The sequence below is a fragment of the Poecilia latipinna genome, unplaced genomic scaffold, assembly GCF_001443285.1.
Source record: "Poecilia latipinna isolate Pla-1442-1.1 unplaced genomic scaffold, P_latipinna-1.0 Scaffold144, whole genome shotgun sequence".
NCBI classification, from domain to species: domain Eukaryota; kingdom Metazoa; phylum Chordata; class Actinopteri; order Cyprinodontiformes; family Poeciliidae; genus Poecilia; species Poecilia latipinna.
In genome coordinates, this window is record NW_015112760.1 from 393,762 (window position 1) to 410,600 (window position 16,839).

At 39.9% G+C, this 16,839-nt stretch overlaps 3 protein-coding genes across 4 annotated transcripts; 2 read left to right on the plus strand and 1 right to left on the minus strand.

Annotated features, from left to right (window-relative positions):
- Positions 1-33: 33 nt before the first annotated feature.
- Positions 34-5,539, plus strand: msl1b (MSL complex subunit 1b). 2 transcript variants are annotated; one of them, XM_015029127.1, is made up of 9 exons: positions 34-145; positions 682-1,345; positions 1,443-1,642; positions 1,728-2,089; positions 2,206-2,267; positions 2,369-2,436; positions 3,370-3,494; positions 3,621-3,693; positions 4,089-5,539. In XM_015029127.1, exons 2-9 carry the CDS (start codon positions 743-745, stop codon positions 4,177-4,179), a joined length of 1,584 nt encoding a protein of 527 aa, XP_014884613.1. In that variant the 5' UTR covers positions 34-145; positions 682-742; the 3' UTR covers positions 4,180-5,539. The 2 variants fall into 2 exon arrangements, with proteins under 2 accessions (XP_014884613.1, XP_014884614.1); XM_015029128.1 differs by having other exon boundaries at positions 1,728-2,047.
- A 1,559-nt stretch (positions 5,540-7,098) lies between these two features.
- chmp2a (charged multivesicular body protein 2A) lies at positions 7,099-10,979 on the minus strand. Its single transcript, XM_015029130.1, has 6 exons — positions 10,821-10,979; positions 8,680-8,847; positions 8,168-8,347; positions 7,948-8,078; positions 7,689-7,750; positions 7,099-7,593 (listed from the first exon to the last, which is right to left on the minus strand). The coding sequence occupies exons 1-6, from the start codon at positions 10,821-10,823 to the stop codon at positions 7,472-7,474; spliced, it is 666 nt and encodes a 221-aa protein (XP_014884616.1). The 5' UTR covers positions 10,824-10,979; the 3' UTR covers positions 7,099-7,471.
- A 1,315-nt stretch (positions 10,980-12,294) lies between these two features.
- Positions 12,295-13,784, plus strand: mrm1 (mitochondrial rRNA methyltransferase 1 homolog (S. cerevisiae)). Its single transcript, XM_015029129.1, has 2 exons — positions 12,295-13,391; positions 13,479-13,784. The coding sequence occupies exons 1-2, from the start codon at positions 12,522-12,524 to the stop codon at positions 13,689-13,691; spliced, it is 1,083 nt and encodes a 360-aa protein (XP_014884615.1). The 5' UTR covers positions 12,295-12,521; the 3' UTR covers positions 13,692-13,784.
- Positions 13,785-16,839: the final 3,055 nt, after the last annotated feature.

The following is a 16,839-nucleotide window of genomic DNA, read 5'->3' on the forward strand; positions in this document are numbered from 1 at the left end:
CTGGTGGTGCCTTTCCTGAATTAAACCTCCGAAACAAGAAATGGCCATCCAACACTTTACGCATGCGCTGTAGGCAGCGTTTTAAAACAAGTCTTGAGGAGGGAACATGAAGACACTCTGAAGTCTCACTCGAGTTGTGATCGAGGTAAGCTTGAAACCCACCAGAATATGTTAATAAAAGCGGCTCTGGGTTAATGTTGTCTGCTACAACTTAGTCATTACACGCTGTTTACCCCGCAGACACTTTTTGTTCTGTAAAAGCAGCCGGCTAACATTAGCCAGCTAGCTGGCTGTTATTGTTTTTCATGAGAACCAAAATGGAGGAGCTTGGCTGCTGCTGCCTGTGTCCTACAGAGCCACTCCCGAGTCCTTGTTGGGAGCCCTTGTTTTAAAATGTCTGCCCGGCTACAGAAATGGAAGGTTACATTTCTTCAAAACTAAATATTTTGTTTCGGACTTACTGTATCGCAGACGTAACACAACTAAGCGTGAATTTGAAATCCGGGAAGAGATTTTTTTTAAAGGATGCACTTTTTAATCTGTCACTATTCTTTAGCTGGAGATGTTCTTGTATATATGTATGTGTTTCCCTCCCGACTTTCATAAAGCAGGCCGTCTGGTTAACAAACAGCTGTATCTTGACTTCTGTATTTGCGTGCGTTTCCTTTTTTTTTTTTGCAGCTGTTGCGTCCAGATGGGAAGTCTGTGTGGGGCTGCAGGATGAGAAGTGGCCGTGATCGCCATGACTCTGAGATCCAAACAATTTCCACAACCGGGTTTCAAACGTAAGGCTGACACGGAAGACTTCGGAGTCAACAGCGTGGGTCCTGTGAGCATCAAGAACGAGCCCTGCGACTTTGCTATAGATGTTCAGAACGTGCAACGAGGGGAGATCCCAAGTAGATCCAAGGACTTAGATCAGAGTTTCATGACAAGCAAAGTTGCCCTAGCTGCCACAGCTCCAGAAACGGTTCAGGGAGACAAACCGCTGGGGATAACTTCCCCTGTCAGACCAATGGGGGGTGAGGGAACCCCGGTGAAAGGTAAACCCCTCTCTGTTGACAACATGGATAATCCTCAGATGGCAGTGAACAATAACCCAAAGGATGCCGGTGCTGAGGATAGCACAAAAGGGGTTGTTCCCGGAGTTCTGGGCACCGCTTCTATTGAACTGTCCTCCGAAGGAAAGTGGAGGAACATCAGGAAGACCCCTGCAAGTCCGCATGCACAGGCGAACTGCCTCCGACAGATTCTCCTCCTGCAGCTGGACCTCATCGAACAGCAGCAGCAGCAGCTGCAATCCAAGGACAAGGAGATCGATGAGCTCAAGGCCGATAAGGAGACGGTGCGTTTAATTTATTTATTTTTTTCCATTTTGAACCCCTTTGATGTCCCTTATGTTCTCTTAAGTTGTATGTTTTCTTTAAAATTTTTCTACGCAGTTGCTCGCACGCATTGAGCGCATGGAGCGTCGCCTCCAGCTCACGAGGAAGGACACGCCGCGCGATAAGCGCCTTTTCCAGCCCCTGGAGCCGTGGACCCCCGACAAAGAGGACATGTGGGATCTGGACATAGAAGAGAGTCCACAACCCAACGTGGCCACTCCCCTCCCGTTCAGCAGGGGAGGCAAAGGTCAAAAAAGGTAAAATAAGCAGCAGACATTTCTCATGTCATTAACACCTGGGTTGGATGTTTAAAAAAAAATTGCTGGTCCGTTCCGCACACAGGAAAACTTGCTTCGGAGATGCAAAGGTTCAGAAATCCCGGGGTAAAAGTGCAAAGCTCAGCCCCCAGAAGTCTGAGACGGAGCCCGGCTCTCCCAACCAAAGAGAGCTGCGTAGTAAGGAAACCCCGGAGAAGTCTGTCCCAGCCAGGTCCGGCGCAGAAAGGGACGCTTTGCTCCTCTGCAAAGATGAGCCCGAGCTGAGCTGCCAGATGGAGGATCTGCCCTTCATGTCAACCACAGAGATGTATTTGTGTTGCTGGAACCAACCTCCTCTGTCCCCTCTGCGTGAGACTTCCCCTAAAAAGGAGGAAGAGGTGGCCAGTGAGTGGACTCCTCATGTAGTACATGATATGCTGATTGTTTGTAAGCCTAACCTAAATCCCAACTTCAATCACTTTAGCAATCCACTCTGCTGAATTCACCGTCTATGAATAACTTCCTTCCCTTTTCTTTTTTTTTACTACCCTTCCACCTGTCAGTTCCCTCTTGGAGGGAAAACCACATAGAGCCTTTGAAGGACGATGCCTGTAATATCCCAGAGGTGAGGAAAATCAACAACAACAAAAAAGAAACCATTTTTTTAAACTGTCCGCAAGCATTTCAGGTTCTAATGGAAATGTCTGAACTTGTGTTCACTTCAAGCCGCTGGACGACGGCACGTTTCTGAAACGCCACGCGAAGCTGGAGCTGGACGAGAAGAGGAGGAAAAGGTACAGCAATAGACTTATTAATGCAGTTTGATGTTGAGAGCTTAACCAAGGCAGAGTAGTGGAGTTAACACTCCACTACTCTGGAGTTCTCTCAAAAAGAGAATGTTTTGTTTTATTATTTCAAATAAAGTGGATGTTCAAAAATCAAATTGAACTAAACCTGCAACCCAACATATTGCAAATGATTAATTATCGCAGTATGCAACAAAAAAAACTATCCTGACACCTTGACTACACTTGGATTTGCCGTCGCTACGAATTGGTGGTGGTGTTTTTTTTTTTTGTTTTTTTTTTTTAAACCTAATAACACTTTTAGGTAGAATTTTACAGTCAATTCATTACAAATGAATTATTGTAGCAATTAATACTCCCATTACAATATCCAGCAATATTGCCAGTACACATATTGAATATCTTGAAACCCTGATTTTTATATTAAAAAATAAAATATTCAACCAGCAAATCTCAATCTGTTTGAAAAACTTCAGAAAATCATGCATGGATGTGTTTTATGAACATTTAATGGGACGATGTTTCAGTGGTCAGTGTGGCGAATCAGCAGATGGATGTTTGGTTCAAATTTTCTTTTTAAATATGTTTACTCTTTAAAGTCCAACTGTGTTGCATGATGACTTTTGTGTGTTCAGGTCACTCCATCTCTAGAAACCAGGAAATAACAAGTTGTGTTTAACCTTCCTCCAGGAATTCTGAAAATATTTAACACTAAATTTTAGTTATTTTTATTTTTGCATTTATGTTTTTTTCTAGAATTTAGCTTAGGAAAACAATAACACAAATTCAATTAACCCTTGTTATTATACACTGAAGAACCAGTTGCTTAGTGTTCCTGGTATCTCGTGTTTTTTGTTGTTGTTTTTTTTTACTTGTCCTCCTGCAGTTTGCATGTTGAATTTTCCTCTTTAATGTTTTCAGATGGGACATCCAGCGAATCAGAGAGCAGCGCGTGTTCCAGCGTCTGCAGCAGCGCATGAACAGGAAGAAGACCGTCCAGGAGACCGAGCCCGAGCTGTCGTCCTTCTACCCCGAAACTGAAGACGGTACTACTGCAGGGTTTATTATGTAGTTTTGGAAAAAAAAAAAAAAAAACAAAGAACTTGGGTACTGCAGGGGAAAGTTTTTGAATTAATTTAAAATCCTAATTGTAATTCTTCTCTCTCTTCTAGTTGAAGCTATAGTGATCACTCCGTTTTTGCCTGTGGTTGCATTTGGTCGGCCGCTGCCCAAACTCTCCCAGCAGTAAGTCTGCAGGTTTTGGTTTTTCTTTCTGTCACTTTGACTTTACACCTGTTTAAGAGATGTGTTAAAAAGCTTGGATCAGGTGGGAGTTTTTTGTTTATATATATATAAAACAAACAGTTTTTATAGTATGAGAAAATGATTTCTTCCTGGTTTAAAAGGTTTGAGGCATTCAGAACTTGGGGAGATATTCACTCTCCTAAATTATGAAGTCACCAAGTTGTATTTATTCCTGTGTGAAATACAGGTCGAGCACCTGTATTTCATAAAGTTAATTACTTTAACTGATTTCCTTTTACCTGAACAAGAAATGCCAAATGGTTTAACAGCAAAAAGTTACTCTCGCATATCGAACCGTTGGATTGAAAATTGTTCGAATAAATTTTTCCCTCCAGGAACTTCGAGTTGCCGTGGCTGGACGAGCGAAGCCGATGCCGCATCGAGGTGCCCAAGAAACACACGCCTCACCGGACCTGTCGGAAGTGAACGCCGGACCGCGACGACGGCAGAGCGGCTCCGTGACTGAGTTTTAAAACGGCCTACAGTTCAGGGCGGGGCAGTCAGTTAGTTGGTGTGTGCAACTTGCTGTTGTTTTCAGTCTGTGGGGCATGAAACTACAGACTGGTTTTCTGCAGTTTTCTCTCCTGTGGAAGAAAAAACAAATGAGGCAAGATTACAGTCAACTCGATTGTTCATCCAAGAGTTCAGAGCATGTTTTTTGTTCAAGTTGTGCCATTAGAAATCAGTTTTCATCACTCAAAGTTGGCGTTTCAATCAGTTCTAATGCGTATTGTTCTGGCAGTATGAGACGCCTCATCTTCAGCATGTTGGGGCGAAATATTTAGTCACGCAAAGAGGAGCTTAAACTCTGTATTACAAGCAATACAGCCACATAATTCTTGTTGTGAGTAGCTTTTCTCCATGCCTACGTGGGAAAAAAAAAATCAAAATTCGATTGTATCGTGTTGCTCTTATTGTTTGCACACAAATTTAATAAGATTTTGTCAATGTTTACTGTAATATGGGAGTTTTGAACAAGCATGACTACATATATAAAAAAATAATCTCAGTACTTGAGCCAGTTCAGTGTACGGAAACGGATCGTCCAGCTGAGAGGTTCGTTCACGAAAACGGAGGTGAGGAAATGGACGCACTTGTCTTTAAACTTAGGAACCTGTTCTCTGTTTTGTTCATTTTTCATGTGAGCTGCATGGACTGTTTACCTGTCGCAAAAACAAGATGGTAGCATGGCTTCAGCCCAAGATGGGAGAATCTTTACTTCTCACTGGGTTACTAAAACTACTAAACGTATAGTTATTTTCGGAAGCATGACGATTGAAAAGCAGAGTTCTTTTTCTGCTTTCACAGCTTCCGCTTTATAGGTGATTTCTTTCTTCTTTTTTTTTTTTTTTCTATTCCCAACCTTAAGACAAGCTCGCGTTCAGCAAATATTAGGCAGGTGATGTGTATGCGTTGCTCTCCTGAGTTCGGAGATGTTTTAGATTACTAAAAAAAGCTTTCTGCTGTAGTTCTAGCGACCTGTACGCTTCTCAACGCGCTCTGCCCGCTTTCCTCTCTGAGCTCCTCGCAATCACAACGATGGATCTCTGCAGGCGTTCGCTCGACCTGTTCTGCGGTCTACGCAGTTTGGAAATACAAAATGTTTTTTTTTCTTGTCACTGTACATAGCTTTCAGAAACAAATGTACATAAAACATGGCTGTTATTTTTTTATTATTTAATGTTGGAAGTGTTCAGTACATTCAATATTGTTCTATGATTGTATGTTGACAAATTGACAGTTTTGAAAATAATTTTTTTGGAATAAAATTAATGTCTATGACACACGTTTGTCTTTTTCAGTGCTTGTAGCATTTCAGATCCATTCCTGCCCATAAGTGAATACAAATCACTCATCTTTCAATCTCTTCCTGCCTGACCTTTAACCCCTTTAAGGTTTAAAATGAGACACTTATTGTGTCCCATTTAAATTGGTTCTGATCAACAGTTTTTGGTTCCTTCTGCTTTCTTTCTTACCCTCTGTTCTTCCATTTTTCTGTTCTGCCTCTTTCCTTCTATCCTTCCTTTCTAGTGCTTTGTCTTTCTCCATTATTTTTCCATCCATCTTTCATTTATTCATTCTTTGTGGGTTGTTTTTCCATTTTTTTTTGGTCATTGTTTATGTAGTTTTCAAGCAGCCACATTTGTCCACTTATCCTACATCTTCATTATTATGCACACGTCACACCAAAGGTAGGGAGGGAGTGGTTAATCTGTCATCTAAGCAATGCTGCTCTGATGCCGTTTATTTTCTACGGGCTTATCTGACAGTATACATAAAGACTCATAGCCTAACAAAAAACACAAATTCAAACGTCTTCCCTGCTTAAATGAACGTTATAGAGACGCGTAGCAGGTGAGAGTTCCAGCTATATTTGATTGCTGAATGGCCTGTTAAAAGGAAAATATACTCTATGACCAAAAAAAGCTAAAAATCTACAGCTTTGCATTAGTTTTTAAAGCATGTAAGTAAACTTTAAACAAGCACTGTTGAAGTCTGGTTTATTTCCCTCTAACAAAAATGTGTCAAATGTACATGTGACTCAATAACACAGCAAAAGGAAAAGAGCTCTTTTATCCGTCTTTGATCATCTGTGCTTCGTGGAAGTATACTGCTCAAAAAAATAAAGGGAACATTTCACTTTAATTTTGTGTGTGGCTCCAAATCCAGGCCTCCATTGGTTAATAAATTTGATTTCCATCGATGATTTTTGTGTGATTTTGTTGTCAGCACATTCAACTTTGTACAGAACAAAGTATTCAATGAGAATATTTCATTCATTCAGATCTAGGATGTGTTATTTGAGTGTTCCCTTTATTTTTTTGAGCAGTATATATTGGTAGATGTTGGAAATGTTATCGCAGGATTATGAAACAATTGGGATCTACTGAACAATTAGGACCCATCAAATCATGTAATTCTCCAATCTGCTCTTAGATGCTGAGAGCGTCCAAAATATATCAAATGATGACGTTTTACACATGAAAACTGATCCATTCCCCCAGTCTTCTGGAAAAAAAATGTTTATTGAATAAAGCCAAAATTTAGATTTCTCAAAAAAAAACAAAAAAAAAACACCACAAACTCCTTAACATTTTTGCAATAAGGACACTGCTGACCTCATAAACATCAATAAAATAATCTCCAGGAGTGTTTTCCAGTCTTCTTTGTCAAATTTCAATAGTTATTATCATAATAAACCATATTTTCCACTAGAACCTTCCACATTTAGAGAGAATAAAAATGCTGATAATGTTTTAATATTGATGGTAGAAAAAGAACGCCGAACCCACCTCATGTACAAAATGTGCTGACATTTCTAAATGTCAGTCATATAAAATTTAGCCTTCTTTAACATCTCTAGATTTTTTTGGTTTTCCTTGAATATTCTGTAATTAGTGTTGATCTAAGCCGTAAATACATCATGCTTTGAGAAGTTAGTATGTACAGACAACGTGTGTCATTTGGCAGAGTCTTAACTGAATCGAAGAGGACTTTCTAGACCTATGGAGGGTAACGACCCCCGTAATGATAAGATACATAGCACACACAGTAAATGAAAACACCTCAAACAGAAAGCCATACACCTTATAGAACAGCCTGCTCGCTGTTAACAGTCGGCCACTTGTGCCTCCAAAAGAATCTAGACGCAGAGATTCAAGTGCGTTTGTATTGGTGACCCTTGCCAAAGTGCGCTTCTCTGACAGTTCTCGCGCATTTAGTCTCTCCGCAGGTTATTCAGACGCTCCTCCAGGTCCGCGTCTGCGTCGGCCAAGGCGGCCTGGGGCTCGGCCTTCTTCCCGCCGGCCACGGAGAGGCTTCCCCCGGTGCTGGGAAGATCTGCAACAAAAACGCAGAGGGGATTCAGCAAAAATGCTGAGGAGGAGAATGCGTCGAAAGACGTGAGCTGCTGAAGATCGGAGGGATTTCCTTACTTGACAGCTCGTCGGACAGGTTGAGACCGAGCTCATCCAGCACTTGGGAGACGATGGCGTCGCTGCATGAGAAGAACACGTCAACAAACACGATATTCGCTGTGTTTTTAGACAGGGAGACTTGTTGTTCCATTGCCCCTTATTTCTGGCCTTATGCTAAGCTAACTAGCTGCTGGAAAGTTTCATATCCCTCACAAATAAGGACAATCCTTAAAAATGTAATGTTTAAAGTATTCACTTTTGACATCGTTTCGTTTACCTCTCCTCTTCATCGTCCTCATCCCCCATGGCGTCATCGATGGCGTCGTTCATCATCTCCTCCTTCATGTCCATTATCTCGCTCTGTTTCTCAAACTCCATCATGATCTTCTGAATCTGAGGGAGCTTCAGCTGTGGGAATGTGGGAGGGGGGGGAATGACATCATCAGAACAGGAAGGAGTGCTGTTAACTTCTGTCACAGAGGACGTGGCGCACAGACCTGTCTGTTCATGGTGGCCATGGCCTTGGTGACGCCTTTCATCGCCTGTGCCATGCTGTTGTTGGACTTGAGCGTCTGGATTTTTAGGCTGACGGCCTGAATGTTGGCTTTCATCATGATGAACTTCTTGACGTACCGCCGTGTGCGAACCAAATCCTTCGCCATGATCTTTACTGCGTCCTGCAGAGATTAAGACAACACAAAATAATTCCTTATAAAACAGAGATATCCGGTGTTTTTTTTATTTTTATTATTTTGTTCTCTTTTTTTTTTTTAATAAATTTATTCGTCGCAGCATATCCTAACCTTCGTCTGATTGTTGTTAAACTCTAACAGTGTGTCATGTTGTTAGTTTATGTGTTTATTGGCAAACAAATAGTTGGGAGTTTTTAGTATTGCTGCAAGTAATGAATAAGCAAAAAAAAAAAAAAAAAAAAAAAGTTTTCTCAGTATTTGCGCTGCCTGTCACCGATACTGGTGAACTGGTGGATCTCTGCTTCCTTTTAGCTCACCATTTGTCCCTGTTTGGCCATCTTCTTTATGTCAGCGATGATCTTCTTCTCCTGCTGCTCCAGCTTCATTCGCTCTCGGTCCAGGTCTCTCATGGCCCGGTTGAGCGCCCTCTGGTTCTGCCTCAGCATCTCCTCCGGGGTCTTCCTCTTTCCAAACAGGAACTCCATCTGTGTAAGGAAAGCAAAGTCAAAAATATTCTAAAAACAAAACAAAAAACAAAAATTAAATTTAAAAAAAAAAGAAAAATAAGAAAGATGAGTGAAACGGAGCCATGAGGTTGTTTTCATTAATGCAGTTACTATTGTAATGATACCTTAAGAGGTGAATGAGGCATTTGGAGAGGATAATGTTATAAAATGATAAGCAATTCCTACAGTGTTTGTGACTTTATACTCACTTTAATGTTTTTGTTGCAATATCAAGGTCCAACATAAAAATGAGGCAAAATATAGAATAGAAATCCTTCAAAAAAATGCAAAATGGGAAAAAAAACTAAACATTAACTAACATAAACAAATGTTTGAGTCTGTAAAGCAAAAAGCTATTCCAACAGATCAATAACTTGTCAAATAATTGTTCATGTAGGTGGTCATTTCAAAAACTACAATAAATAAAAATAATTAATGAATTAGATAATTAATATTCATTTAAGTGTGTAAATTATTACTACATAGAAATTATAAAATGTCTCAGGAACCCAACCCAATGACACTGATAAAATTCAAAACAGAATCATGAAATAATGTAATTAAATTGTTCAGACAATTGTGTATGTATATTTGAACAAATAAGGAATTCAAGCATTTTAGAAAATTACTGAAGGCTTAAATTAATTACAGGTAAATGCATCCATTTATGGTATGCATTTCAAACTGAATCTAAATCACCACATGTATAAATACTTACTTACCAACTTATCTGATATATTATGGGACTACAGCCGCAATAAGGTCTCATTTCTTTTTACACAATCGGGTGGAAAATTAAGTGAAACTTAAAAGTAGTCTGGAATGTGCTGAGTCACTCATCACTTGACCGATGACATCATTACAACTAGATAAAAGTCTCTGTGGGCCAGGTTTTATTTGTTGTTCAGCCACAAGTCTGCACTACAGAGCAGAGAACAAGATGTCCTGACAAAAGAAAGATTCATTGTATGTTGATGTGCTGTGAACCTACAGATTAGCTATGACTGAGTCCCAACAAAATAACTGTATTATGTTATCCAGCAAAGTGTCAAAGGAAATTTAACCTTACACACACAGAGAAGCTGCTGGTAGCTGGCCAATTATAGTTTTGCACTTTATATATATATATATAAACTGTCTTTATTGTAGGACAGTTTTCAGCCCACTGGTTGAATGTGCAGCAACAGGTGAGGGAGGGGCAGTGCATCTTCACTCTATGCTCTAGAGACAGCCAGTGAAAATTCACTCAAGCAGCTTCTTTGACATCTCGCTAAATGTGCTTTAAACCAAATCAACAGTAAGATAGAAATGTTCAGTAACTATGAAGAAAGTAAGTAAAAACTACTATGAGTAGCAAATTAAAGCATTTTTTCTTCTGAGGTGAGCAAAATTTATGAATTTGTGTACTTACTGTAAAGAAAAGACACTTTCAACAGTCTTACATTGTTCTGGTCTCCAAAATGACAAGATAACATGTTAATAATCGAAATTAGTTTTTAAACTGCGATTAAACTTTCAGATGTAGGTGAAATAAAATACTTTTAGAGAGATCTGACTGAAAAACAAAAATGTGACACTTTCCATCCTTTTGCCAGAAAAATATACTGACATATTTAACGAAACCTGACGTCATTTCTGATGTATCATCTAACTATTAGGTCAGTTCGGTATCTGTACAAGTAGTTACATAAAAAAAGAGGGGATTCCCATATGAACATGAGCTGTTCACCATAAACGCATCTCGTTTTAAGCGTCTTTAAATGATTTCCGACATGTTGTTCTTTTATATTTTACTATATTAGTAAGATTAAATCCTGGGTTGTAAATCTCTCAGCTGTTAGTAATGTGACCAAAAAGGCCTAAAGTCAGGTTCGAGCCCCGTTTGACTCGGTTCTGTTCCTGTCTAACCTGACACACCGAACCCACCGGAGCCGAGAGAAAGTCACACTTACCATAGACCACAGTTTTCCTCAAAGACAGGGAAACACAGAAGAAAAACGGCGCCCAGCAGCTTTTCTCTGACTTCAAATTGACTCAAAATTAAACGCTTATTTGTTTTCCTTCCAATGCTTCCGTGTTGCTACAGTTGCCCTTCCGGGAAGTGACGTAGCCACGGAACGACGAAGAAGACGTCAGTTTTGCCGTTTCGTCATATGAGTCAAGCTAATCAAATTGCCGGAAGTTGATAGAAATAACTTTTAAAATACAAGTGTGAATTTAAATACACACCCAAAAGAAAAATCCACCGCTAAAAATTACAGTAACAGATACAGATATGGCTTTGTGCGTTCTAGTTTTAAATAACAAATGTACAATGAAAAAAAAAAAAACACAGCTGGGTAATAAAGTTTGAATGTCCACAATATAATTTCACAGTATAATTTAATAAACAAATATAACAATAAAAAAAGCAAAGCTAATTCTGCAGGTATTCTTAAGAGCCAATGACATCACAAGAAGCACAATGATTTGAAGTCAAGCAATAAGGATACAGAAAGTTGAAAGATAAAAATCTTTACACACTTAAAAATGTGTCATAATGTAATGTGCAAAAAGTTATAACACAGCAACTACAAAAGAAAAACAAAACAATAAAAATGTACAGAATAAAATGCTGTTCATACATAGTGTAACTGTAAATTAGAAGTAAACAAATAAATAAAATTGCACTTGTGTTTTTCACATGGTCCAGTTTATAGAGGTGAGGTTTTAATTACAGTTATAAAACGATTTTAAAATTTGTCACTACATCTGTTGGTGCGTGATCTCGGGACGTGACCTGAGGTCACCAGCTCAAACACCCGTTGTCGTGGATGGTTGTTTGAGCTGATACCCTCGGATCACACATACCATATAACCACAAGCTCATAATATATTATCACCTAATAATTGATTAAAAAATTAAAACAAACAAAGAACAAAAAATATAGATCAAAAAAATAAAAAATAAAATGGACATCCCAAAGGAATAAAGACAATATAATTAATTGATTAATTCATTATTTAATAATTTATTAATTATTTGTCCTTTGGTCCGTGTTAAAAAGAGCTGTTTTTCTACGTTGCATCCAATGTATAGCTTTTTTTATCTTAAAAACTACTGACCCTCATTTATTTATTTTTTTATAATTTATTCACTAGTTGTGTTTTATTATTGCTTTACGTTTCACCTTGGGTAGTTGGAATGAGTTTGTGTGCAATTTTGCTTTATATTAAAAAAAATCTTACAAGAATTCCTGAGTAAAAGAGTAGGCTACATACTCCTCCTGCGACGTTAATATTACATTTTATTTTTTTATTTTTTTGAATGAATAACTTCTGGTGATTTCAGATGTGAAGAAATGTTTTGTTTTGTCTTTTTAAATATTGTGCCAACAACGCTGTTCATCTCGCTTTTATTTTATTAGCTAAAACGTTTTGATATCCGGTGCTAATATTGTTCACTTGACATAGCGTCAATCGCACATGTGCGTAGTTCACGTACAAGCTGCATATATTTCTTCCGTAGGTGAAAATCATCCCATCTGAGATTCAACGGCTCTTTGCAAAATGTGTGACCACGTGGAGTGATCTGAGGATTCCAGACGTTTTTGGCAAGTTTCATTTGGACGGACTTTAATTGCATCTCGACCTTTTTGCAGCCATTTTAAAACATGTGGCTCAGCAGTTATACCCACCAGCACAAGTTTGTTCTTGACTGGTGCAGAAAACTGTCCAGACCAGTGTCCTCTTTGGGGCCTCCAGCAGAGACTTCCCACCTGAGCCCAAAGGACAGAAACCGGGACCCTGCGGTCAGAAGGCGCCACAGAGGGTCAAATCCCTCCACTGCTTCACATCACCCTGCTGTAGCTGAAAGGATAACAGACCATAAGAGGTCATTCAAGGATAAATCCTCAAAGAATGATATCCCACCATCACAGAATCATGGGAGGGGGGGAGTTTTCAAGGTATCATCTGAGCTCAGGAAACTGAGTCTGGAAGACTTCCCTGCAGACAAAGAGAGGCAGCCGAGACCAAAGCAAGAAGGTACGGCTGAAATTGTCTTTGGCATTGCTCCCTGTCTCCTGGCTCTCACCCAGGGGAGAAGGAAGGTCTACCAGCTGTTGGTTAAAGACGGTGACACCTCTCTGAGGGCCTCTGTCTTATCGGTATGTGAGGAAGCACATCGGCGAGGGGTACAAGTCAGTCGGGTGAGCAAGAAGGATCTGGACAAGATGACCTCTGGAGGAGTACATCAGGGAGTATGTCTGCGAGCCAGTCCCCTGAACTTTCTCACCTTTGACTCTGAATCCGACACAAGCGGGCATGGCGTCCCTCTGTGGCTGGTCCTGGAAAGAATCCAGGACCCGATGAACCTGGGTGCCATCCTGCGCTCTGCTTATTTCCTCGGCGTGGACAGAGTGATCAGCAGCCTTCGCCACAGCTGCCCCCTGTCTCCGGTGGTCAGCAAGGCCAGCTCGGGCGTCATGGAGGCCATGAGGGTGTACGGATGCGACAGCCTGGAGGACATGTTGAGGACGAAGGTGAAACAGGGTTGGCAGGTGGTTGGGACAGTGGGAGCAGATCCGGAGGCGTCCCGGATTCCTGTTACCCCTTGTTCCGACTTTCAGGTGACCAGGCCGACGATGCTGCTGGTGGGAAGCGAGGGGGAAGGGCTCTCTGGGAAGCTCCTCTCCGTGTGCCAAACCCTGCTCACCATCCCAGCTGGAAGAGACTTGGCACCTGGCATCGAGTCTCTGAACGTCTCTGTGGCCACAGGCATCATGCTGCACTCTCTGCTCACAAAGTCCAGATGTTTGTCGCAGAAGGAAAGTAGATCTTAACGCGCTGGTAAACAATATCTGGGTGAAGCCTGAAATTACGAAGCTGGTGATTCACTGGTATTATTATCAATAAACCTTTTCCAAAGACTAAAAGCATCAGTATATCTTAATATAATTCACGCAAACACACTAATAAACTGTATCCAGTGACATATACTATACATAGAAATTAGAAAAGATTCAAATGGAAATCAGTTTATTACTGTCAGCTGTATACCGTTGATGATCCTTTCTCACCTACTTGTATCGAATCCGCAAAACTGACTGCTTAATTAGTTCCATCATAATTCTCTTCTTACATTTGAAGGATTTGTATTAATATTTATCAAGAATAAATGTGTGGAGGACTTAGCAAAGGTATTCACAACCTTTTTCGACAGTTTCACACAGAGAGCATGTAGTACAGGTTAAATTACACATGGTTTTCAAACCTTTTTGTAAATAAAAATTTCTAATGTTTTGACTGCATTTAGCTCCATCCATCTTTCCATCAGCTTGTCAGAGACTCCCTATTCCCGCAGCATAATGCTGACACCAGCATTTTTCACAGTAGGATTTTTTTTTGTTTTGGGGATAATATGCATTTTTAGTTTTCCACCACCCATAACATTTTATGTCTAATAAAAATGAATTCTTTGTTTTGATCTAGTAATTTTTTTTTCTCCACATTTCATTTTATGCAGGGGAAATTACAGATTCTCTTTTCACCGTTTCCGTTCAACGATGGTACAACAGTGAAAATTGTGGAGACTATGAGCTATGCTGCAAACAGATTCTCCCACCTAAACTGTGCAGCTCATCCAGAAAGACCGTGGAACTCTTTGCTCCTTCTCTAATTACCACTCTTATGGTCTTAGTCTGCCGGTCCAGGGGAACGGTCACACCTCAGTATGCAGTCGTGCCATGCTCTTTCCGTTTTCAGCCGATGTTTGAGCAGCGCTCTGTGTGACGTTCAATGCCCGTCTGCCGTGTTCCTCCTCCATGCTGTTTCTTCCCTGAGGCCCTCCAACAACCCTTCACAGAACAGCTGGACTTAAAACTGAAGCTAGATTGAACACAGATGAACTCTATTAACTAATTACTAATTTTGTGACTTTAGAAGGTTGGTATTTGTTTTACTTCTCTCTTAAGGCCCATTATTCGGTGAAAACGTGTGTGATTTGCTGGCGTCTCAGCATGTTACCTATTACATATAGTGAGTTTAAGAAAATTACTTACCGAAATGTTCTTTTAAATGGTGCTTAAAACCTTGACGTCCAAATCAATGGTTTTCGTGCAGTAATTTGGTAACTGATTAAGTCAGTGACGTCTTTGTTCCAGTGGATGATTATTGTTCTCAGAGAACTTCACTGGAGAGATTGAATGTTTTTTATTGCAGGAAAAACATGAGTCACGTCTCTGATTCATCCAGTACCTCTGAAAGCTACGGTGATGTACCTGCAAGCTCTGCAACATAACCCCCCCCTCAGTTGAATTTAATTTAAAACTGATGGGAACATGTGAAGGGCTCAGATATGAGCTTATTCATGAATAAATAAGGAAAAAATGTAACTGCATAGGCTGCTGCACTTGTCTTTACACATTTATATTTATGTTTAAATGACATCTTCAATTTTATGTAACCCAAAGTGTTTTCACTTCTTTTATTTTTTTAATCTTCATTGGCCTGCATTTACATTGCTTTTATTAGCACTTAATATCTTTACTTTGTTGATTGGTTTGTTAACTAAAGCATGAATAAAATGTAAAATAAGGGCTAGAAGCTGCCTGCAAACAATCATCATCTGGTCCATGGAGCGTCTCCGTGACCATCCTTTTTCAAATCTTGCCTCAGACTGTCAGCTGGATTTAGGTCAGGACTCTGACTGGGCAATTCCCAACAACACATAAATATATTTTTATCTAAGCTATTCCGAGGTAGCCCTGGCTGTATGTTCAGGGTCGTTGATCTCGTGGAAGCTAAACCTCTTGAACCCAGCCTCAAGTCTGGATCCTTTAATTGATTTTCTCCTAGGATTGCCCTCCATTTAGGTCGATCCACCTTCAACTTCAGCCAGTTTCCTTCCTCGTAGTGTATGTTGTGTTCAGGGTGATGCACAGTGTTAGTTGTCATCCAAACACTGCAGTTATGTTCAGCTTTGGCCCGATCTGACAAGAGTGTCCTCAGAAAATTCACCAAATTTACAGAAAATTGAACTTCTTATGTCGCTTTCTTCAACAGTAGTTTTCCTCTGGCCACTTTTCCATAATGACAAGAATTGCAGAGAGCTCAATATGACTTTCATAACTTAAATTGGATTCAGCAAATTCCAGGACCTTCACCTGCTGAAGAGTGAGCTATAAAAACAAGTTGCTGCCAATGTAGAGCTGATTGAACAATGATGAGTATGAATATAGCATAGTAAGTTAAATAATAGGGCAGTGACAAAGGGCAGAAAAAAACAATGTCTGCTTCAGAAAAGAAAAAAAAGCACAGACTGACAGTTGCAGTAAATACAAGGACAGACTCCAGAAGACTGGTATAAAGTTATTTTCTCAGGTGAAGCCTCCTGATTATTTGAGACATTAGAAGAAGTACTTGTCTTTGGAAGAAAAGATGAAAGCTTCCATGAGACATCAGAACATAATTTCCTAGATTACATTGAACACCTGTGTTCACTTCTCAAAAAGGAAGAGGAAGAGCAGAAGCCAGCAAAACCTTGACCATTTTCAGTCACTAATAATGAAACTGTTCATCTATGGCATCAAGCACGTTGCTAAGATGGAGATTGGAAACACCAAGGCAAACAAAGACTGCTGGTTTTACAGCAACCTGGGCTTTCTTAACAAATCAGTAGAGCCACAGCCTAATGGACTCTATAACATGCACTTTTATGCAATAGCTCATACAAAAGAGCCTAACAAGCACTGAGATTTTATTTTGTATAATACATGAACATAATTTTCAGCTGGCTCAGGTTCCTGTATTACAACCTCTTTTGTTGGCCCCATGTCATTCTCTGTGCAAAATAATTTTATGTTTTCATTAGGTGTAAGAAAATCTAAATCACAAAATACAGAGAAAAAAAAAACTTGACATTTATTGTCGTTTGCTGAGATGCTGTAAGCTGATTGTATTTACGATTTTACTTTGGTGAAATTACTGTTT